The 25,672-nt window shown below is 41.3% G+C and overlaps 1 protein-coding gene across 2 annotated transcripts in view; it reads right to left on the bottom strand.

Annotated features, from left to right (window-relative positions):
- GRIN2A (glutamate ionotropic receptor NMDA type subunit 2A) overlaps nucleotides 1-25,672 on the bottom strand; it is a 375,899-nt gene that overhangs the window by 104,244 nt on the left and 245,983 nt on the right. For both annotated transcript variants that reach the window (XM_030883795.2, XM_060284168.1), the window contains exon 5: nucleotides 20,180-20,294. In XM_030883795.2, coding sequence (XP_030739655.1) covers nucleotides 20,180-20,294 — 115 coding nt within the window. The remainder of the gene's footprint in view (nucleotides 1-20,179; nucleotides 20,295-25,672) is intronic.

The raw sequence follows: 25,672 nt of genomic DNA, 5'->3' as shown, positions 1-25,672 counted from the left end.
CTTTTGACCTTCTAATGTACTTTTCTGAGTAAATTTCAAAGATCGGTGTAGTTTCTACTTGTAAGATAAATGAAATACCATTTGCGATCCGGCAGAGTAAATAGCTCTTTTTTGAATATTTACTTGAAGGATATTTAGCAGCTCTTTGCTCCCTTGGCAGAGTTGGTAAGAGTTAGGAGGTGGTCAGGAGCCCTCCAGAGCTGGGCTGATAGCTGAGAGGGCCCTTCATTCATTGGGATTGTCAAGTCATTCTTACCAGCCCGAAAATCATGACGAGGCTGGATATGAATACAGGTGTGACTCCTCCTCTTACTCTTGGGCAGCTTTTTTTTCCCCATGAAAACCTTGCAAAGTGGTAAAAAAAAAAACCAAAAAACTGGGGGCTGAGTGTGTAACAGTTTATAAAAGGAGATAAGTTCCAGGTAATTAAATTGGAGACTAAGGGAACAGGAGACTTCAATGCATCAAACCTGACAGGGGATAGAACGGGCCAAAGGCTTGTTGATTTCCTCACTCAGTGTTATGTAAAAAAGCCAGTTCCGTTTGGATCTCAGCCTGAACTTTCAAAGTTAACCTCATTGACAGTGTCTGCAGAGTTTTAAAATAAGGTTTTAAGACCTGGGGGTATTGATCAGTTGCAAAGTATTTAATTCTCTCACCCGTGAAAAGTTATTGGGTTGTGAAAGTTGAAGGGTTTGGAACACTTGCTGTCAGGTCTCTGATGGGCATTCGTTCTTTCACATCTGGGGCAAAATAATACATTTAAGTCTTTGAGATGGACGTTTTCCTCCTTCTAAATGAAAGGGCGAGCCAGGGGTTGGTGCCTGAGGCCTTGTTGGTTATTACAAAGATGCTAACAAAACGCTTGTGCATGGGTGAAATCCATCCCTGTGATGAAATGCACCCGGATCAGAATTTCAATTCTCCTTAAATAAGATGGTATTTTGACAGTCGTTTTTCTTTGCTCAGTTCGGGCCCCAAACTACTTTGCTCCAGGCTTGTCTGAGTCCTAAAGTATTCCAGTGAGAGGATCCTTTGAAACACTAAAGCCAACAGAAGATTTAATGGTGAGGGAACAGTAATAAGCTTAACCACAGCTTTGCCCACTGTTAAAAACATGATTATTAGAAGGCGGTGTAGGAGACAAGGATCCCCTTGGGATGGGCCAGATAAGACTTGCTATTTCAGAAAACTGAGCCTAAGTAGCCCTCCACTGTCAAACCAATTTCATTCAAACTGATTATCCTCATCTTGGACACTAATTAACAATGCCAGAGCCCCACAGAGTTACTCGGATGAAATGAAAATCTTGGTGACCATCCAGGGAGCTACTTGGCATTTCTTATTGAATCATACTGGCAAACTCATAGTTCAAAAGAACCTAGACTTGGAGTCAGAAGACTCAAATTCAAGTTCCGTGATGATGCCTGTGAGCTACGTCACCTTAGTTAAATCAAAACTTTTCAGGTTCACACAAAGTATAGCCAAAGGTAGAAGCCCAAGATCCCCGTTGATTCTGAGTGTTAACAACCAATAAGCGAAGCTATTCTCTAGGCTTTCGGTCAGTTAAGGTTGGATTACATTGACTCTTTGGTTAATCTACTCAACAAATGTTTATTGAGTGCTTACTATGTGCCATACATTGTCCTAGCACTGGTGATACAGCAGCAAAAGGGCTCTAAGCTGGGGACTGGCAAACTTTGTCCCAAGGGCCAGTGGTTTTTATACAGCCCATGAGCAAAGGGTGGATCTTATATTTCTAAATGGTTGAAAACAATGGAAAGAATAATATTTTGTGACATGTGAAAATGATACGATATTTGAATTTCCATGTCCATAAATAAAGTTTGATTGGAACACAGCCATGCTCATTTCCTTATATGCTGTTTATGGTTGCTTTCACACTAAAACAGCAGAGTTTGAGTACTTGCCATAAAGACAGTATGGCCCGCCAAGCCTGAAATATTTACTAGCTGTTTTTTATATAAAATGTTTACCAAGCCCTGATCTAAGTCTCTGTGTGTAAGCAACCCCCCTACTAATAGGGAAAATAAAATACAATGCTCTCAGAATGTTATAAAATAAAACAGAAAATGACAAGTGCCAAAAAAGGAAAGGTGAAGTAGATGCAAAGGAGCATCAGAAGTGGAAGAGGAGATCTGGTGAGAGAGGGGAGACCTTATGAGAGGAACGGCAATTGAGGGAAGTTGTAGAACAGGCAGAGGAGCTGGAAAATCAGTGTGGAGAGAAGAGACTTCTAAGTTGAACAGACAGTGTGGACAAAAGCATAGCAGTTGAGCTTAAGGGACATGTTTGTGGACTAGGAATTTGCCCGAATTGGATGAAATACACAATGTACAAAGAGGATGAGAGAGAAAGAGGAATAAAGGGATGCAGTGGGACAAGATTATAGCAGCCCCTGGATAGTAAGCTGAAATTGCTATGTGCACATTGCAATTTGGTTGCATTTGAGTTCAAACTGGCAATTGGCCTTGGGATCCCTTGATGACTTAGCACTTGGGGATAATATTGGTGATTTCATACATGTATGGTTGGTATTTGTCAGCTCCCACATCTTTTGGAATTGTCCTGTTTTCAAATGATTGTATCATATCCTTCATAAATACATTCATATTTGCCAGACTATCTGGATAAAGTTAGAGGTCAGTTTATTGACCTCCTCTCCACAGGCCACCTCCAGCCCACTTTACCCACTCATTCCCATGAGGGGTAATTCACTTAGAATTGCTTGATTCAATGATTCTCAATTTAGAAAACCCCACAGTGCTCTCACACTGCTATTCTCATGTCTCTTCTCCAACATCATTTTGGCCATGGTCCCAGGGCCCTCTCTTTCCTCCCAGTTGATCTACTCATTCATGTCTTCACCTCCTCCCCATTCCAACCCAGGCCTCTTCATCTACCACATCAGTACATGTTCTTCCATATCCGTAACTACCCTGCCCCCACTTTGTCTTCCTGTCATACCTCCCTGGTACCACCTTCTGCCAACTCAGTCAATCCAAACACTTCCTCACCTGAAAACCACCGAGTATAGGTGGAAAACATCACGTAACCGCATAGCTGAATACTCTTTTGAATGTAAGGACCCCGTCTCTGACCAAAAATTCTTTTCCTTTTTCCTGATTGGCCATCTTACATTCCCTAGGAAGTATTTCAAACCTTCACACCTGCCCATGAGAAACTGCAACTCTGACAGCTCCATCCTCACTTCCAGCTGATGAATCTGCCTCTGACTTCACAGTCTATGGACAACCTGCATACCCTACAAACTTACCCGCCTTGGCACACGTCTTCCTTCTCCCCTCCTCCACTGATGACAGAGGCCTCTCTCCTACTAATCCCATCATCTGTGAGCAGGACACAGTCCTCTTCTGCACCAACCTCTCCTCTAAAACTGGCTTCAACAAGATCACCAGTGGCCCTCTCATTACTAAAGCTAACAGGTGCATCTATTTGACACTGAGACCCACTCCCATCTTCCTTGAGTCTCCCTGCCCTAGACAGTCATGATCCTACCCTTTCCAGGCTAGTTCCTACCTCTTTGACTTCTCCAGCTCCGCCAAAATACAAGCTTCTCTTTTTTTTGCACACGTTTTACATGTCCTGACCCTCCCTCCTGTCCTCAGACCTCCATGCTCAGGCATCTACTACTCACCCTTCTGTTATCATCTCTATATTGACCATTCTCAGACATGGCTGTCTTTCACCAGCTCCTCTCTACTGCCTCCAGGAAACCTCAAACTCAACAGGCTCAGAGCAGAACTCATCATCTTACCTTCAATTTTTTCATTAATTTTATTAAAACTCCAAGCCCAGGTCTTATATACCAAGATGTCATTTAGGAAATGCACTTGCTTTTTTCCCCCAAAGGGAGACAGATAAGTTCTTCACTTACTCTCTCTATTTTAGATAGAACTGATATTGCCTATTAATATAATTCTGCACACAGAGAAGGTCTTGCCAAAAGCAGCCTGGTGTTACTTTAGCTCTATCAATAAATCCAAAGGCCTGACAATTATTTTTAATTCCATTTGCTGGCTTGAGGTTATGCACAATTAATACACACTATTAATTTCATAACTATAAATGTAACCCAAGCTTTCTTGGATCCTTATGCCCCAAAATGAAACCTTATGAATGTACTTTTGAGTTCTCAACTGGTTAAGAAGCTGTATTGTGGGAAAAAAGAAAAGAAGTAGAAAAAGGAAATTTCAGAAAAATTTCCAAGACACATTTGGAAGAATCATCCTGGCCAGAGTGCTAAATGTCATTATGAGGTTAATAATATAAAATCCCCAGAATTTATATAGCCCTTTGTGGGTTACAAGTTGCTATTTATTATCTCATTTCATTTGGCCTTCATTGCAGAGAGTCACACAAAGGTGGAGATATTATTACAACTTTTCAGAGCAGTAAACTAATGTTCATTCAAGTAACGTGGACCAGATAAGGACAGCAAATAGGTGAAAGAACTAGAGACAGTTTTCTGTCTGCTGGCCCAGGACTTGCTTAATTGCCTATGTTTCAGTATTCAACTCCTTACACGGGACTCAAAGAGAAAACAAATACAATGATTCTTTAGTATGTTCATCTTTAAACTTGAAGCCCAACTCCTCTGAGAAAAGAGAATGCCAGCAGTAGGCTTCCAGAAACCCACTCAAAATGCAAAAACAAACAAACAACAAAAACAACAAAAAACCCTTGATAATTGTCATTAAAAAATCCACACTGTACTTTGCATAATGGCTCCCATTTGTTAAACTTTTTCTACTACGTACTAGGCCCTTTGCTGGATATTTCACATATGTTATTTATAATCCCTCAAGTTATGAAGTGGCTGGGTGACCGTGTTGCAATTAATTCACTTCTCCAGCCTCAGTTTTCTCATCTGTAAAATAAAACTAATTATGAAATCTACCATTTAGGGTTCTGGTGAACATAAAACGTGATAATGTATGTAATATATTTGGCTCAGGGCCTGTGGCACAGTCAACGCTCAGAAATTGTTAGGCTCAACATCATCCTCAATGGTGAAAAACTGAAAGCTTTTCCATTAAGATCAGGAACAAGACAAGGTTGCCCACTCTCACCACTCTTATTCAACATAGTTTTGGAAGTTTTAGCCACAGCAATCAGAGAAGAAAAGGAAATAAAAGGACTCCACATTGGAAAAGAAGAAGTAAAGCTGTCACTGTTTGCAGATGACATGATACTATACATAGAGAATCCTAAAGATGCTACCAGAAAACTACTAGAGCTAATCAATGAATTTGGTAAAGTAGCAGGATACAAAATTAATGCACAGAAATCTCTGGCATTCCTATACACTAATGATGAAAACTCTGAAAGTGAAATCAAGAAAACACTCCCATTTACCATTGCAACAAAAAGAATAAAATATCTAGGAATAAACCTACCTAAGGAGACAAAAGACCTGTATGCAGAAAATTATAAGACACTGATGAAAGAAATTAAAGATGATACAAATAGATGGAGAGATATACCATGTTCTTGGATTGGAAGAATCAACATTGTGAAAATGACTCTACTAACCAAAGCAATCTACAGAATCAATGCAATCCCTATCAAACTACCAATGGCATTTTTCACAGAACTAGAACAAAAAATTTCACAATTTGTATGGAAACACAAAAGACCCCGAATAGCCAAAGCAATCTTGAGAACAAAAAACGGAGCTGGAGGAATCAGGCTCCCTGACTTCAGACTATACTACAAAGCTACAGTAATCAAGACAGTATGGTACTGGCACAAAAACAGAAAGATAGATCAATGGAACAGGATAGAAAGCCCAGAGATAAACCCACGCACATATGGACACCTTATCTTTGATAAAGGAGGCAGGAATGTACAGTGGAGAAAGGACAGCCTCTTCAATAAGTGGTGCTGGGAAAACTGGACAGGTACATGTCAAAGTATGAGATTAGATCACTCCCTAACACCATACACAAAAATAAGCTCAAAATGTATTAAAGACCTAAATGTAAGACCAGAAACTATCAAACTCTTAGAGGAAAACATAGGCAGAACACTCTATGACATAAATCACAGCAAGATCCTTTCTGACCCACCTCCTAGAGTAATGGAAATAAAAACAAAAATAAACAAATGGGACCTAATGAAACTTCAAAGCTTTTGCACAGCAAAAGAAACCATAAACAAGACCAAAAGACAACCCTTAGAATGGGAGAAAATATTTGCAAATGAAGCAACTGACAAAGGATTAATCTCCAAAATTTACAAGCAGCTCATGCAGCTCAATAACAAAAAAAAAACAATCCAAAAATGGGCAGAAGACCTAAATAGACATTTCTCCAAAGAAGATATACAGACTGCCAACAAACACATGAAAGAATACTCAACATCATTAATCATTAGAGAAATGCAAATCAAAACTACACCAGTCAGAATGGCCATCATCAAAAAATCTAGAAACAATAAATGCTGGAGAGGGTGTGGAGAAAAGGGAACACTCTTGCACTGCTGGTGGGAATGTGAATTGGTTCAGCCACTATGGAGAACAGTATGGAGCTTCCTTAAAAAACTACAAATAGAACTACCATATGACCCAGCAATCCCACTACTGGGCATATACCCTGAGAAAACCAAAATTCAAAAAGAGTCATGTACCAAAACGTTCACTGCAGCTCTATTTACAATAGCCCAGAGATGGAAACAACCTAAGTGCCCATCATCGGATGAATGGATAAAGAAGATGTGGCACATATATACAATGGAATATTACTCTGCCATGAAAAGAAACGAAATTGAGCTATCTGTAATGAGGTGGATAGACCTAGAGTCTGTCATACAGAGTGAAGTAAGTCAGAAAGAAAAAGACAAATACCGTATGCTAACACATATATATGGAATTTAAGAAAAAAAAATGTCATGAAGAACCTAGGGGTAACACAGGAATAAAGACACAGACCTACTGGAGAACGGACTTGAGGATATGGGGAGGGGTAAGGGTGAGCTGTGACAGGGCGAGAGAGAGGCATGGACATATATACACTACCAAACGTAAGGTAGATAGCTAGTGGGAAGCAGCCGCTTGGCACAGGGATATCGGCTTGGGGCTTTGAGACCGCCTGGAGGGGTGGGATAGGGAGGGTGGGAGGGAGGGAGACGCAAGAGGGAAGAGATATGGGAACATATGTATATATATAACTGATTCACTTTGTTATAAAGCAGAAACTAACACACCATTGTAAAACAATTATACCCCAATAAAGATGTTAAAAAAAAAAAAAAGCAATTGTTAGGCTCTTTGTTTTCACTATTTGGAATTATTATATATCAGAAAAACAAACTGCGTGCTTTTCCCACTTGCATCCTCTACCTCCCACAGCACTGGGTGATGTCCCCTGCATTTTAGAATTTGATTGAGGAATATAACAGAACTTAGTGGTCAAAGCATGGGTTTCAGAATCAGAAAAATGGGGGTTCAAAACTCGGTTCAGATTCTTGGAAATTAACCAGTTCTTTGTATTCTTTAGTTTTCTCATTTATAGAATGGGGATATTAATAGTACCAATCTCATAAGATTTTGTATGAATTAAGAGAAATCATGTATCTAAAGCTCTTTCTGACATACAGGAAGCGTTTAATAAATGCTAGGATTAATACCCTTACAGAAACCCCATGGGGTAGGTATTACCATTGGCTCCGTTTTACTGATGGAGACACTGATTATCTGAGAAATACAAAGAATGGCAACTTTTCAGGGTTGACCTGGGTCTCAGAACTATCAACTCCTATGAAATTGATCAAATACCCCTCTCTCTTAACTGTCTCAGCTACTAACCAGTGCCAGGCTCAATGAAGCGGGAACGAGGGAATCAGCCCATTTCTGCTGACAATGGTGCTGACCTGGCTTTGCCTGCATGTACCACTCTCTTATCTTTGGACACTGATTTGGGAGTTGGGCTCTGGATTAGACACATCTTTGTCTCCAACTTCTGTCCTGATTGATTTATAGTATAACTGGATGGGTGTCCCACATTTTTGAATCCTCATCCATTTTCAACGAGGTGACAATTTCTGAATGCAAAGGTCAGGGTGTCATTTTGGTAATGAAACTCAACTCCTTCTGTGTTGATTCAAGGCACCAACTCGAAACCATCTGTGGAGAGAGATGTGTACAGTCCCTGCCAAGGAACCCTGGTCAAGTTTCTTACTCTGTCTGAATCTCAGCTCCTCACTTGTTAAAACAAGGTAAATGTTCCTGCTTTTCCTCTAGGAAGGGTGGTTGTCAGGATCTCTTACCCAAATCCAACTCTTGCTCTCCTTTTCTACCTCGTATCTGCCTGTCCTGTTTTCTTCAAACACACTTTAATCATGGAAAGAAAAAATATGCCGTCAACTATAATCTGCTGTGCACATAGAGGCCAGTACGGTGGGGAATGATATGAAGAAATCAGGATTCTTCCAACTCAGATTGTCTGTTTCAACTTTAAAGTTAAAAACAGCATAATCAAGGAGACATTGTTTTCTTCAAGTCATTTTACAACTCCCCTCAAGGGAATGAGAATTGATTCTCTTGTCTTTTCCCAACTTCAGGATTTTTTCCCTTACATGCATTTCCAATGGAGTCTTTATTTGCACACTGAGAGAAATCAAGATGATTCAGCCCCTACCTCCTTCCTTCTCAAACAGGTCCATTCCATCTTTCTAATTTGCAGAATTATAATTCAAATGGAAGGAAAATAGACTCCAAGAACTCTATAGATATGATTGCAATGAGTTTTAAACACATTTTCAAAAGACAACGGCTACAGATAATGAACGTATGATGGAGTGATGAGGAATGAACACACAGCATATTGTAGGAGTGGAGGGCAACTGACAGCTTTAAGTTGGCAGAGGAATGCTGACTGGTTTTGCACAAAGATGCGAGAGGCTGATTATACAGCAGACTTTCATGCAACTCAGTAGAATGTTTTGGGCTAAGATCAGGAAGAGATGCCTGGTTCAGTGGAGAATCTTGTACCTCTAACAGCCCATCTTGCAAATACTGAGAGCATGTCCACCATGCAGGGATGGGGGCTCCAAGGTAGGTTTTCATAATTAAAGCAATCACAACCTTCACTATCAATATACAAAGAACCCCCAACTCTACCATATGGTGTTGTCAAAATAAAATTAACTTTATCATCTGACAGACCTGAGCTGGAATCTAGAAGTTGCCACTTACTTGCTTCTGTAACCTTGGGCCAGTCATCAATCTTCTCAGAGCCTCATTTTCTTTATATATAAACTGGGGAAGGCATGATAGTACTCATGTCAATATCTGTTTAAAAGGGGTCAAAGTAATGAATATAAAGCCCCTAGGCTATAACTAGGACGCAGAAATTATTATGTTTTATTATTAATTATTTTTAAAATGTGGGGAAATATATCAAGGTATCAGATAGCCAATTTTCTCGTCTTCAGCATCTAGAAAGCACAGTAAGTCTTTCACAGTTTAGAGATCAACACTCAGAATATTCAATCTTTTTCTATCTGCCTTTCTCTCTGGCCCAACCCAGGCTCCAAAGCCAAGAAAAACAGCGTAGTGGGAAGTGCAGCTTCTGCTGCCAATAGCACAGATGAGAAAACCAAGCTGCAGCTACAGAAGGCAGCCTGACACAGCCACTTGTAGCCAGAGCAGACTGCTGGGGTAGAGTACTCTTCACTGTTCTGCCTCTTTTCTTACAGACAAATGTCATTCCTGTCCGCACCATCAGCATGTAAATGAGGGAAATAACAAACATGACAGACACAATGCTAAGAAAGTAGAGAGCAGGTCCAGACAGCAAATCATGGAGGTCTGGTGGTTGTAGGTGGGTGGGAAGCAATCCAGCTACAGCTAGCTAACTGGATAAATTGTGAAATGAGGAACAAATAATAAGGGGCTTCAAATGTTTGTGATTCAGTTAATAAAATGGGCCAAATGATCTTCACCCTTTAGATAACTCTTCTTCATCCTTTAGGACTCAGGACATACGTTAGCTCTTTCGAGGAAGCCTTTTCTCATCCCTTTCCTAATACCCGGCTGGGTAGGTGTCCTGCAGTGCCCTGGGCTTACCTCTACTATTAACACCCATCTAGGTTGCAATTGAAAGTTCATTTCTCTGTCTCTCCCACTAGACTGTGACCTTCCTGAGGGACACTGTATTATTCATTTTGGCTTCACCCACACCTACCCCCAGCCTGGTACAGAGTAGGTACATGGCAAACAGATCAGCAGTGGGTAATTGGGGGGGGGGCGTCAAGAGTGGCTGACCAGGTGGATGGATGAAAGTTGGTTGGTCAGATGGGTTGACGGATGGATAGACGGACGGATGGTTTATTACGTAGATGACTGATCACTGGATGATTGGCTGGGTGGACAGATAAATAAACATATAGATCAATCACATGGGACATTCGTTGTTAATAATTAATGTATCCTAAAGAGTAAGATTTAAGTCTACAAAAAGGGCTAGGTATTGTCATTCATTCCCTCCACTCAACCTCCAAGGAAGATAATATTCACAAGAATCTCTAGGTCCTTTATGAAAATTCCCATCATTCATCCTAGAAACTGTGTCAAGTGGCGGAATGAGCACCAGACTGGGAGACTCACAAGACCTAAATTTGAATATTTTCTCAGCTATTGAAAAAATGTCACTGAATATCTCCAGGTCTTCCCTACTCAACAATCAGAGAATACCACCTACATCATAGGGTTATCACTGTAGCTGAAGTGAAATAATAAATATAAAGCCAATGTTGTAAGGTTTGGCTTATAGTAGGTGCTCAACAAATGCTTACCATTTATTTGCCTTATATTCAGAGGATGTCTAAATTCAATCCCCTTATTCTACTCACTTTCAAAATTATTTTAGAAATTTTGTATCTTTTCCCCGAAAGAAAGCTTGCTTGGAGCACCAATATACCAATCAGATAAAGCTTTACCATCTCTGGCTATAGCTGGATCTTGTCTCATTAACCCCTATCCAGTCAGAGACCCCTGTGGCACTGTGAAAGAAGCTAGCATTCCAGGGAACATAGTTAGAAAAAAAAACTTTCTCCTAGATAATGGAGGAAGTCTATTCTATGTTCTGCAGCATTGAGACTAAAGCCTGGTGTTCATCCTCTCATTCTCTCCTTTCCTCCCTTCCTCCCTCCCTCTCTTTCCCCTCTATCACAGGAGCTCAGGGCTTTGCATTCACTTACAACACAGAAGAGTTGATGACCCAGTCAGAAAAAAAAAAATGGTTTTCATCTGTCTGTTCAGGAGTTTCTAGAAATACTTCCAACTGAGAGGCTCTTTGAATAATTTACTCATCTGAGATCATTTCAATAATCTATTCACTCATTTTCATAATTGATGGCAAGGCAAGCTGTCAAGGGTACAGCTTTTGTCTTACATTTATATCATCTGTCAGCTTAATTATGCCCCTTCACTCTCAGACAGCTTCCTTATCAAACTGGGTTTGTGAGTTGGGTAGAGATGGATACTCCAGATGACATACTGGTTGATTCTGGTTCTATTGTAATACTGTTTATGTTCAAATTCTGCCTTCACCATTATATGACCTTGGGCAAGTCATTCATTCCATGCAGCTTTCACGTTCTCTCCCATAATATGGAGCTCTAATGATAACTGGAGCTGGCATTTACTGATCATCTACTATGTGCCAGTCAGTGTTCTAAGCACTTGACATAATATTTTGTTTAATTTTCCCAACAACCTTATGAGGTAAGTACTATTATTACCTCCCTTTTATATATGAGAAAGTGCAGAGAATATTGTGATATTTAAGTGAGATAATGTATTGAAAACACTCTGCTTGGTGTCTGGCATATAACAGGAGTGTAACAAATGACAGCTGCTGCCATCATGACCCCCTGTCAATCAACAGAACCATCATCATCATTGCCATCAATCATCTTTGTCATCAACATTCCCATCAAGGCATGTTCCCATAGAGATGTCTTTTCTATGAACTGCTCTTTTTTAAATTTCAGAAATCTAGAAAACTATTAGCAGACTATTGCCTTGCAGAAAAGCATGGTTCAATTGCTGTTCTTTTTGGAGTTAGGCTTATATTACAACTGCAAGAAAGAAAGGAACAAAGGAAGGAAGGAAGGGAGGGAGGGAGGAAGAAAGGAGGGAGGGAGGGAGGGAGGGAGGAAGGAAGGAAGGAAGGAAGGAAGGAAAGAAAGAAGGAAGGAAGGAAAGAAAGAGAACCATGAAAGACAGAAACAGATACACACACACACACACACACACACACACACACACACACGGAGGTGGCATTACTCATTTCAGTTTGATGTGTTCATTTGCTATAGACCTATTGTACTTTCCCCACTGTGACCTAACAAATTGTACCGTGTAGGTATTTAAAACAGTCACCACGCGTGACTCTAGGGAAGTCAGAGGATAATTTTAAATCTTTTGTAATGGCTTAATTTTCCCTCTCTGTGGCTTACATCATTTGAGAAATTTAATGATCATTATATAAGGAAACAAATTAAATTTCACACAGCTTCTGCTAAGGTGGTGATATTACCAAACCCATTTTACAAAAGGCCACTTGATTTTAGCTGTGGGTTTTGGAGAATAAAGGAAACAGAGAAAGGGAAAGAGGGGGAGAGGAAGGGATGAGAGATGAACCATGTCATTTACAGGCATGACAAATTTCTTCTGAAGTGCTCAGTCCAGAAATGCCTAAACACAAACCCATACCTAAAAAAAATTTTTTTTAAATCTTTCTGACTTCTCTCTTTCACAAATCTCTCAGCAAATCATACAGTCAGTGCCATGTGCTTTCAGTTCTGTTGCTGAAATTTCTCAGATGCCATTGCCACTGTTCTTGTTCACACCTACATTCCCTTCAACCTGAGCTACTTAAATAGTCCCTTAGAAAATTTCCCCAAGATCCATGCCAATCACCATTTTATTTTTGAAGAAGTAGTTTAGTTTTTATCTAAGAGAACAGGCTATGGGGTTCTTATCCTGGCTTTGCAACTTATTAGCTCTGTCATCTTGAGCAATTTATTGAATTTCTCTGGGCCTTATTTATCCCTTTCATATGTAAAAGAGGGTAATAGTACCATCTGCATCACAGTGTTCATGGGAGCATTAGATAAGTTTATATATTTGAACGCTTAGCACCCTGCATGGTGTATCATCAATACTAAACGAGTATTAGCTATTACTATTATTATTTTTATGTTGTTCTCCCATCTCAAGGTCTTCAACAGTACCCCAAAGGTGACTGAATAAAATCCCACAGTGTATAATTCAAACTCCAGTATGGTCCTTCATTCCCATATTTTCCCTTTAAACAATCTGCTTTTGTCTTCTATTGCCATGTAACAAATGGCCTCAAACAGAGCCACTTGAAACAATGCTCCCTTATGACCTCACAGTTCTGTAGGTCAGAAGTCCAGCGGGGCTCAGCTGGGTTCTCTGCTCAGGGTCACATGAGGCCAAAACCAAGCTGTCACTCAGCTGGGCTCATAGCTGCAGGATCTGGGAAGAATCCACTTGCAGACTCATTCGGGTTGTTGGCAGAGTTCAGTTCCTGGAGATTGTAGGACTGAAGCCCTTGTTTCCTTGCTGGCTGTTGGCCAGAGACTAAACTCATCTCCTAGTGGCCACCTGCTTCCTTGTCATGTGGCCCTCTCAATCCTCAAATCTAGCGGTCAGACAATTCCTGCTTATGCTCAAATCTCTCTGACTTCCTCTTCTGCTATTAGTTTCAGAAAACTCTCTACTTTTAAAAGGCCCACGTGTAGAGAACAAACCTATGGACATCAAGGGGGGAAAGGGGGGGTGGGATGAATTGGGAGATTGGGATTGACGTATATACACTAGCTAATATGTATAAAATAGATAACTAATGAGAACCTGCTATACAGCACAGGGAACTCTACTTCACTTTGTTGTACAGTAGAAACGAACACAATACTGTAAAACAACTATACACCCCCCGCCAAAAAAAGGCCCATGTGATTAGGTTAGGCCCAGCCTGACAACACTCCTTTTGATTAACTCAAAGTCCACTGAAAAACTCCTTTTGCTATCTAACGTAACAATCACAGAAGGCATATCTCGTCATATTCACAGGTCATCCTCCTAGAAGAGAGGATTATAGAAGAGTGAGGGTCATTGGGGATCATTCTTAGAATCCTGCCTACCATACAAGCTATGTTTCAAACACATTGAACTCTTTCTCAAATGAGCCTTGAGCATGCTTGCCTATGGACTTTGGCTTTCAATGGTCCTTCTGCATGGAATGGCCTCCCCACACGTGTTCAGAAGGTCTCATCTGAGACCCTGCTCAAATTAGAAGTCCTCTGTATAGATGCCCTTGATCAGCCAGCCTACATGTAATATATCCCTTCTCCAAACATCATAGACTTTTATCAGAGCATCTTCTGTGGCACATTTCATACTGTCTTGCAATTACGAGCATCTCCTCATGCCCTATGACACTCTAAGGCAGGTACATGTCTCATTGCAACCCTCAACAATGGCTTGCACATGGTAGGTACTCAGGAAATTTTGCTTGACAGAATAAAAGTGTGAATAAATAAGGGTTATATATCCCAAATTCAACCATCTCTGCTTAAGGGGGACAGATTTAACTAAAATACCAGTTATTTAATAACTCAATATTTGTTGAGGACACACCAGGTGATAGGAACTATACTACATCCATAAACATTTCACTTGGCACTGTTACTGTCTCATTCAGCAGAGATTACTCTAGGTGCTACAGGACTCCAATTTCCTTATTTCCTTTTCTCCCGTACCACTGCTCGTTAGCATTGCTACTAAGCTGTGTATTCCAAAGGAAGAAAGAGGGACAAAGACAGGAAGCAGGAAATCTTGATAGCCAGGATGACCTAGATGAAACCATTTTTTCAAGATAACAAAGAGTAAATCCATGTCCTAAAGCAGTAGTTCTATATCTTTAATGGGCATTGCTAGGGGAGCTTAAGAAAAAGCAGAATCAGAAATGATTATTCTGTAGGTTTGAGGTAGTGCTAGTACCGCAAAAGCCTTAGCACTTTTACATCTTTCCCACGGTTACTCTGATATGGGTAGCCCACAGGACCACACATGTAAAATGACCACAATAACAGCTGTTCCTCATTTGGGGAAGTTCGTGAAAAAAAATCCTTTCATTCTCGTATCCATTCTATAAATATTTATTGAGTCACAGCTATTGAGCACCAGAGATATAGTGGTAAAGGAAAAAGTGAAAACCTGAAAACAGACAGTATTCTCTCAGTGCTAGTCATAGCCAGAATTCATGGCTTCATCAATGCACTGCCATCGTTTTTCTAAGCAAAGCAAGCACATAGTAGAAGCCATAATGTATTTCTGGCTGCTTGTAGGACGTATAAACAATGCACTTCAGTTTTAGCAATTCGCACAATTGTTCTATCAACTGTAACTTACTGGTGTCCTCTCCATTATAATTTTCCTCCGTGATTTTCTTTAACATAATCATTGGAGTATGTGTACGCAGATGCCAAGTATAATGTTTGCATAAATATTTCCATCTTTTAGCAGGATGAACCTTTTGGCAGATAACTGATACCATACACACACACATACACACAAGCAAACACACACACTAGAAATCTTCTGCACATGAGTTCCTGAGACTCACCAAGCCATCTAGGTTAAATGTGGTGGGAAAGTGATGGAGGGGTAGTTAAAATACAATGATTTAGAAGGGAGGGAGTTGTGACATTCTCTAATTAGAGACCCCACCATGGGAAAACTGCACCCCATGCATACACCATTGTGGGTGAAAGCCTCGATAGATCTGGTAACACACTGATATGCCACAGCCAGAACTGGGGATCAATCTTAGCTTTTTCTAAGATCTCCTTTATCGTATCTGTACTAGGAATTCTTTAACTGGCATCTGCTTCATTATGCACAAGACACAGGAACAGGGTACAACCCCTTCTTCAGTGAGCCAGACTGGAAGGTGGAACTTCTATAGAACAAAAGAGACGGCCTGTGCGACGAGATAAATGCTTATACCCCAAGTTCCAACTGGTTGGGTTTGAGTGAAATCTGCTGCATCCAGTGAGAATAAGGAGGTGGGTGTCACTCTAAGGATAGGAGGAACTCCCTTAATTTCTCCTCTAAAATATTCCTTTCCCACCAGCTGTAATTCAGTACGATGTAGGAATTAGGAATGCAGCCTGCGGTCAGGCAGTCCTCCATTCACATCCTGCTTCTACCACATGCAGGATCTGAAGCAGGTCCCTGGCTTCTCTGAACTGGAATTTCCATTTATGAGGCAAGGATAAGAATACCTACTGTAGATGAGTTGTTGAAATGCCTAAATGAGCTCATGGACATAAAACTCTCAGCATAGTTCTTGGTATAGAGTAGCTCTTAGTAAATGGTGATTGAAGTCAGCATTACCAGCAGATTGTATAGAGGCCCTTTTAGGCATTAGAAATAGCACCTTGTGGGCTTCCCTGGTGGCGCAGTGGTTGAGAGTCCGCCTGCCGATGCAGGGGACACGGGTTCGTGCCCCGGTCCGGGAGGATCCCACATGCCGCGGAGCGGCTGGGTCCGTGAGCCATGGCCGCTGAGCCTGCGCGTCCGGAGCCTGTGCTCTGCAACGGGAGAGGCCGCAGCAGTGAGAGGCCCGCGTACCGCCAAAAAAAAAAAAGAAATAGCACCTTGTGGTACAGCCAAAGAAACATGTGGAAGGAACAGACCTTTCTCTGATGGGGCTCACAGTCCAAGTGAAGATGAACATGCAAGCAAATTATTATAACACATGCTGCTAACACTCTTAGGAGTTAGCATACAGGTTTGTACAAAGTGGTAAGGACATGGCCTGATTTGGATTATCCAGAATCAATGGAAGGGGTGCCCTTGGCAAAAAGAGGAAAGTGTTGAAAGAGACAGGAACTGAGACAGAGAATGAGCAGATGACAAGTGACTATGAGGGCTTGGAGGATATTGGGAGGATAAGAATGAAGCTTTCTTTGCTGGGACACAGGAGAATAACCATATTTGAGAGAAGAAGATGGTGACTTTGGCTTTGGACAAGATGAAGTGGAGGTCTGTGGGCTGTCCGTGTAAGGGAGTCCTGGTGCCAAGTCTGGAGATCAGGAGATCTGGGCTGGAGAGAGGATCTGGGAGTCATCACAGTGTGGAAAGCAACTGAGATCAAGGGCACCAAAGAGAATGCAAACAGAGTGGTGAGAATAAAGAGGGAAGCAGACACATCAGAGAGACCGGAATGGGGCCCTTCATTCAGGAAGACGTAATGATGGGTCTCCCTTTTGTCTTCTGGGGCATCTCTACCATCTTTAATTAGAGCTTCCCTAGAAGAGAAGAGGGTTGTTTTACTTTAATATTTATGATTTTTGTCCCATTCATGCTTGAAGTCAAAACTGCTTTAAAAACCTTTCTTTAAATCTCTCTCCCTCCCCCTCTCTCTTTCTCCCTCTTTCTTTCTCTCTAAATATATATGCTTTTTAAAACTAGTCTGTATGTATGTTATATGCATGTGCATATACACACATATTTTTTCATTTTAGACTGGTGTAACCCTAAAATGGTAAATAGAATTATTCCCAAAGCATTTTTTCAAGTAGTTACTAAGATGATTCACCATGGAGAGATCCAATCTTTCACTCAATGTCCCCACCCTCGTGAAGACTTACCCACTTGACCAAGGCAAGTCCACCCCTCTCTCCCCAGACAAGGCTCAGTCATGAGCTGCTTGAGGAGAGGGGTGGTATCCCATTCATCCTTGCGTCACTCTGGTGCAGATGGAATGTTGGCCATAGAGTTGGTCCACAGAGGGTGTTTATTGTATCGGCCTGGGCTGCCAATTGGCTTGTAACCAGGGTATTATTTCCAAGCATCTCTGGGAAGGCTTGGACCCACTAAGCTCTAATGCAGAGCAAAGCCATCGAAAAAAAAAGGAGAGGCAGAGGGCATGGAAGTCCCAATTTACAAGAGGAAAGTCTGCTCAGACCTGAGTTCTATGTCTGCTGAACACAAGCAGGCACTGTGCACAGCACTGGACTGATCCACGCCAGCTGCACACAAAGGCCCAGCAGAAAGCAAATGTCCCTCTAAGGGCTTGTCATGTTTTCCAAGACACCCTCAGTACATGCTGCTTCTAGTGACTCCACTGAGTGACCTCAGAGATGAAAAGAAATCTCCCGAGTCCCAGCATAACAGCTCCCTCCTTCTGCAGACCTTCCCCTCTGCTGACCGGCTGTACCAGCATGTGCTGCTGGGGGACGGCTTTAAGGATAACATGACTGGTATTTACATGCTCCATTGGCTTCCTCTTTCTTTGAGACAGAAGCACAAGGAGTTATTTCTGAAGCACTGGTTCCCCTGAGCGCTGAGAGAATAGACCAACTACAGGAAGCATTTGTACATTCTGAGCTCAACTCCGCAGCAATTCCCGGAGCTGCCTTTTTGGGAAATTGCTATATTTCAACAGAAATTTGGAGGAGGACACACAATATATTAAAAGGGTATTTTCTGTATGTGGAAATGAAGCCTATCAAGGGCCGCCTTCTTTTATGCAATGTTATCACCTGCACTACAGTGGCCTCCCTGTAAACAGGCTCCCTGGCAAATGAGGTACGTCCAAAGGCAGCACAGAGAATCCACAGGTGTGAGCCAAGCCTGACCCAGGACTGGTTAAATCCAACCAACGAGAATGATTTTACAGTTCCAAAAGTGATCCTCAGACTGTGTAACTTCAAAAGGTTGAAAAATAACTCCAAAATGTAATAACAAAAGGCAGAAAGGCTCAAGTTCTCTACCTCTTATTATGGACAAGAAAAAAATAACTTGCATTTTGACTTTCCATTTGCAAGAGGAGAGAGAAGCCAGAATTTGAAGGATGAATAAAAGAAAGTAAGGATACAGGGAAGCATTACAGGAAAGAAAAAAAAAAAAAAAGCATGTTCAAAGTCCCAGATACATAAAGGAACCAGCTCAGACATGGAGATGTGAGCCACTTAGGACAGTGGGCTGCAGGGTTTACCAGAGGGAAGAGCAGAGGTAACACCCGGGGACAGAATCCAGTGCTTTCCTCAAGCATCACAAAAGTGCACAAAATCCCAACCCATCCCTCTCCACACACACGCCAGCGTCTAAGTTCCATGAATCAGAAATTGTTGTTTTGTCTCTCCTGTTCACTGATAGATTCCAAGCATCAAGAATAGTGCCTGGCACATCGCAGGCACTGAATAAACATTTGTGGAATGAATGAATAAACCAAGTCGTCACTCAGAGCTTGGGTGTACCGTCTAAAGCAAAAATCAAGTAAGCGTTCAATAAACAATGGCTACTGTTGTCATAACTAGTACTCGTGTCAGGGAGTTAAGTATGAAAACTCAGTAAACATTGGTAATTAATTGTGCAGGGAATCTCAATTTGAACAGTTTCAAAATATATCTTTTAGTTTAGATACAATGGCATGCAATGAAACAAATCTTGTGTGATAGTCTGATGCATTTTGACAAATGTTCAAGACAAGGAATATTGCCATAACTCTAGAAAGTCCCCTGTGCCGTACCTCAGATGAGCTTTTCCTGAATATTGATTTTTTATAGTTATTATATATGTTCTAGAAAATGTGCTTTACAAGAAATACAACCCTCTCCAATCCATGATTTGCAGAAGCGATACATTTAAGTTTTGGAAATGAGTTGATTCAAAGCAAAAGACTAAGTACATGAAAATACAAGGGGTTCATTCGTAGGGCAAAATGTGTGAATATCGTACCCCATTATGAGGTTTAGGCAAACTGGTGTGATCATTGCCAGAGAGTGAACACTTGCTACTGCAATGATGTGAACCAAACTTCACTGCTTTTAAATTACCTTAAGTCTTTCAAGGACACTACCTACTCAGATTTGAGAACCCAACACAACGAACAGCACACAACTGCCACAGTTCACCCAGGGAAAGCACCTCCACTTTACAGTATCTGTCTGCCTTGTTCCATCAAGGGTCATGGAATGACATGTGGAGCTGCTCAGAGGGAAATACTTTGGGAAAAGGAGTACTTTGAGCTCCCTTGCTGCCCACACCTGTCCTGCCTCCCCTGTATTCGGCACACAGGAGGATGCTCACCTTTTCCCATTCGCGGTCCTTGTTCAGCACGATGACCACCAGCCTGGGGTGCACCTGATAGCCTTCCTCAGTGAAGGACAAGTCTTTGCCATCCCATGTCACATTGACCATAAATCTAGAGAGAGGAAGAGAAAAACAAATGTTTAGGGAAGAATTAAAGAGGTTTCAAACAAATAAGTGGATGCCACCATCAGCATAAAACTGAGAAGGTGTAAACTCATCAGAAGGAGCCTCTTATCTGTGGAAGCATCAGTACCCACACAGGCTCTGCTAACTTCCATGCATTCTTTTTCATGAGCCTGTAATCAATCCCAGAATCCCCAATCCTGTACAGGCATTAGTAATTTATTGCAGAAAGCACAGGGGATAGAACATATTTGTCCTGCCAGACTATAGAACATTGAACTTCTGTTCAAATGATCTTCTTACAGGAGGATCTGAAAGCATGTTTTAACAAGCTTCCCTAAAGGAAACTGCTTGCTCATAAACCACATGGTATACAACGTCAAAGAAATGATATCCCATTCATTCATTATTCATTCAACTAATATTTATCAAATATTTGCTACATGTCAGGACTCAGCTAGTTGGTTGGCAATAAAGAAGAAACAGACATGATCTCTGTCCTCTTAAAGCTTATAGTCTAAGGGAGAGGACAGGTATTAATTGGTTAATCACTGAACTATGAAAAGTGCTACCATAGAGGGGGCAGGGTGTGCTATGTGAAAGTGAAACAGGGGTCAGGCAAGGCTTCTATAAGGAAGTGCAGCTTGACCTGAAGGATGACTCAGCATTAACTAGATCAGAAAAGATGTAAGCACATTCCAGGCAAAGGGGACAGCATGTACAAAGGTCCTGTGGTAGTGTTTATGAAGGGCTGAGTGCAAACCAGTGAGGCCAAAGCAGAGAGAGACAGGGAAATGGGGGGTGTGGTGTGAGTGAGAAGGTAAATAGGGGCAGACAGTGCAAAGCTTTTCAGGCCATGTTAAGGAGTTTTATCTTCATTTTAAAACAATAGAAAGACATTGAAGACTTTAATCAAGGAGGTGATATAATCAGACTTTTCTTGTATCAGTATAATATGACTTAAATGTTATGTACAGAATAGGTTTGCAGGGGACCACAGTAGGTAGAGGGGGGCGGGTCACAGTGCTCTTATTATTCAGGTGAGAGATGGTGTTGGCTTTGGTCCCGTTGTGGCCCCAAAAGAGGAGGAGAAGGAAGAGTAGGAGCAGCAACACAAGTGGAGAAATACTGAGCAGGTATTCAGTGATGGGTTAGACATGAGGGTGGTGGAGAGAGAGGTGTCAAGGATGGCTCCTCGATGTCTGCCCTATACAACAACTGTGCAGTTGTCTTTGTCACAAGTGATGTCTGTCTCTTTACAATACTCTTATCTCTACCTCCCACACCCCCGCCTCAAACCACCTCGCCTGTAGTCACACTCGGCTCTGATGCAGAGCAAGACAGAGCTCATTTCCCAGGATTTGGGAGGGAGGCTTCTCAGGGGTTCACATCTCCTTGCAGCATGAGAAAAATATGATGTTAAAGACGTCCAAGAAAACACACCACTTAGCAGACACTCAGTAAATACAGTATGGTGGTTAGAAGCATTCAGAGACCTCCCCAGAAAGACAGGGTACCTCAAAGTCATAGCATTTTTTTGCATTATATTCCTTTAACAACAAAAGTAGCTAAAGAAGTAAAATATTAAGGAAGAGGACTAGATTACAAAAATAATTCCAAAAAGAGAGATTGGCCTAACTGATCACATGTCTGCCCCTGGACAGCCACAGTGCAGAAGACCTGACTGTGTCCTATGGGGGAAGAATCAGGTCTCCAAGGACAAGGTTAAGAAATTGGGGAAAAGGCAAAGAACATTTTTGTGTATCCATTCAATGGACTGTTTTGAGTCCTTAAAAAATCATGTTTTTGAGACAAGTTAATGGCATGAAGATAATGCTTGCTATTTAATGTTAAACAAGCAGAAAAGAGGATAAAAATAGGGTTTGTCTATGCATGGAAGGATCCCAGGTACTTTCCATTTTCTTTTGTGTATCTTTGTATTCTCCAAATTTTCTGCAGATAGTTTTCATTTTTAACAAAATACTGTTTAAAAACAGAAAAATCAAACACTGCTATTCTAGAAGAAGCAAAGGGTAATCACGATTCTATTTGGCACATCTGAGGCATCGCTGATCATTTCCTAGGAAGATAATTTGCCGATTCAACAACGATTTACTGAATGTCTATTGTGTGTCAGGCCTTATGGTGAGTCCCATAAACACAGAAATAAAAAACACAGTGCCTGTGGCCCCTCTTACATCCTCACAATTCAGTGACATAGACACATAAACGATGACAGTACATAGAAGGCCACAGTAAGTATAAGTCATGAGAATGTAGAGGAAGCGTCCCTAACGCAATCTCTGCAACGTAGGGAGGACTTCCTGGGAATCTTCAAGAGTAAAGGGGTTGAGGAGAGGTGGAGAAGAGCATTCAGAGCAGAGGAGTCATCTTAAACAAGGAAGAGGCAGCAAAGGAAGTGACACGCTAGGGGAAATAGCTTAGTACAGCTGACAGGCAGGGGGATTTGGCTGGAGAGCATCCCTTAAGCTAGATCATAAGGGACCTAAAGGTCTGGATTTTGTGCAGATGGCCATGAGGATCACAAAAGGTTTTAAGTAGAGGAGTGATTCACCGCATGGAGGAAACTTCAAGGCCAAGGGCAAAGACCCATGAAATGTCACGATGGAACACTGTCCATGGCATTTCAGCATAAAAATTGCAGACGAAGCCCACCAGTGGACTTTACCTGGGCTGGCAGGAAATCTGTAACCAAGTCATTCTGTCTCTGCAGTCCAAGACTCATAGTTAGGCCTGCTGATTCATCGAGGGTTTTAATTTGTTTGTTTGTTGTTTTTTACTGAATCCAATAAAAGCTCTCAAGCCAAGTTTTGATTATACAATAATTTGAAGTGAATAGAGTTCACATTGGGTCAATCTAACACCCCAAATGTGGGTGAAACTGAAAAATTTAGTCCATTAGCAAGAGGTTTGAAAATATCCAATTTGATATGTGTTTGGAAACGGCAGACCAGAGGACGAACGCTTTGGGTTTGACTTGGACCCCTGGCCCGGGGAGAGCCATTCACAGGGTTATGTGGTGTGAACCGATGTCACGGTCACCATTTTAATCTAGGAGCTAGCATGCCCTGTTGAGCACCCAGTCTTCTTCTGATATGCCAGCTGAATCTACTTAAATCTCCCTCTTCTTTAATTCCCCATCTCTGTTTCCCCTGCTCATTTCCTTTTCTCCCATTTTGTAGTGAAATCAGATGGAGTTAGCAGGGACATTATTTAGATGCAATCCATCTTCTTCAGATTATATGGAAACGACTATATGGAAATTCTCACACTCCACATTATTCTGTGTTCCTTTAAAAATCAGTATTCTGGACCAATGAGTCTACACACTCTATGTTAATATTGTCTATTTTCTTCCTTCCTTCCTTCCTTCCCTCCCTCCTTCCCTTCTTCCTTCCTTCTTTCTTTTCTTTCCTTCTTTCTTCCTTCCTTTCTTCTTTCCTTCTTTCTTCCTTCCTTTCCTTCCTTCCTTCCTTCCTTCCTTCCTTCCTTCCTCCCTCCCTCCCTCCCTCCCTCACTCCCTCCCTTCCCATTAAAAGTCTTCAGTCCCCTGGGAAGGAGAAAAAAAAAAAACCTCTAACAAGAATATTTGCTGAACAGTAATTTCATTATGAAGTTGGCAGGGAGCAAGTACCCATTACCTTCAATTCCCCCATCTAATTTCTAGGAAGGATGATCCGTATTTCCACAGGCTTTCTTCCCACTTAAACTTACTCCAGAGCAGAATTCTTTACCCAGGGAAAAACCATTATACACCCCACTGCTTGGTCCCCATTAACACCTGCTGGACACTTGTATTAAACAGTAAAATCTTATCACTGTTTTGTTTATCTCTTGAAAATTGATTACAAAACTTTTAGTGACCAGATGAAATATCAGAAATTCTGGCTGCTGCTAAGCTTCGAATTACATCTTCGATGTTTCCACCAGGAGCAATAAACACATGAAGACATGCTGGCAAAACGTGGACATGGCGGAGGCTCTGATGGTTTGCAGAGGGTCCACTTCTGTGTTATTATCGTCCATTGATGGTAAAGTGTCAAGTTGTTGTTGTTGTTTTAATCAGTGAAATACATAACAGAAAATATGTAAATTATGTGATGCACATGCCTACAAATTTCCTTTGGTATCTACAGCCTCACGTGTATGAAGCTGAAGTCCAGGTGAAAGAAACATTTCTCTACGGCTTGCATTTTGTGCCCTGTGAAATGCTGGTGTACGGGGATCAGAAATAACATGGAAAAACAGGTGGACTGTTTTCCCTATATTATGACTGCAAAGAAATTGGGCCAGAATTATCAAGGTCTTTCTAGATCTGCTCTAACATGGTAGCCACCACCAACCGGTGGCTATGGAGTACTTGAAGTGTGGTTAGTCTGAATAGAAATGTGCCGTAAGGGCACGACATACTGGATTTGGAAGACTTTGTATGAAAAAATAGTGTAAAAGATCTCATAAACAATTTTATATTCATTTAATGTTGAAAAAATTTAGACACTGTGGTCACAGTAGGATACATTATTAAAATTAATTTCATCTTCTTTTTACTTGTTCACTGTGTGGCCAGATAATTTGAGATGATAAGTGACTACATTATGTTTCTACTGGACAGCTGTCCTGGACCATCTTTGGTGTTTCATCTTGTTTTTTTAACCAGCAGATGGACGGTGTGCATCATGAAGGCAGGGACCTCTTATGCCTTGTTTTCTATTGTATTTTTAGTGCCGAACAGAGTGCCTGGCACATGGCTGGTGCTAAAATAGATAGGCGCAGAGTGAATTAAAGAATGAATTGCTATTGCTAGCAATTGTTGGGATCAAAGCCTGCCTCTGCTATTCCCCAGCTGTGCCACTTGGGGTCATATATTTAAAATTCTCTGAGCTTCCACTTCCTTCTTTGTAAAAACAGATCAGGTTAAACCGTATGAAGTAACCATGATGGTTTCATGTGGTTTAACCTAACAGATCCCGCACTCCCAGGGGTGTGGGTGGAATTAGCAATACTGCACATAAAATGTCCGGCCCAAGGCCTGGTACACAGCTGTTGCTTAAATAGCAGTTAACCTTTACATAAAGTTTCCATGTATTGTTTTTTTCCACCCTTTCATATTTCCTAACATCCCACCCCAAATGCAACCTCATCCTTTTAAAGCCAGGCTTATTGCGGCCATTCTGGGTACTCATTGCCAGGATCCTTCTTTGTCAAAGGCCAACCATATATGGGCTGCATAAGCTCTTTCAACTATTACTTAAAGTGTCTCATTCCTCCAGATTTCTATTTTCTCTCTTTTGCCTCGTAAGTCTCCTTTAACTTTCCAAATCTGATTATTCACAATGTTCTCTAGAC

This window comes from Globicephala melas, chromosome 15 (genome assembly GCF_963455315.2).
Source record: "Globicephala melas chromosome 15, mGloMel1.2, whole genome shotgun sequence".
Lineage (NCBI taxonomy): Eukaryota > Metazoa > Chordata > Mammalia > Artiodactyla > Delphinidae > Globicephala > Globicephala melas.
This window is presented reverse-complemented; position numbering and strand designations above follow the sequence as displayed.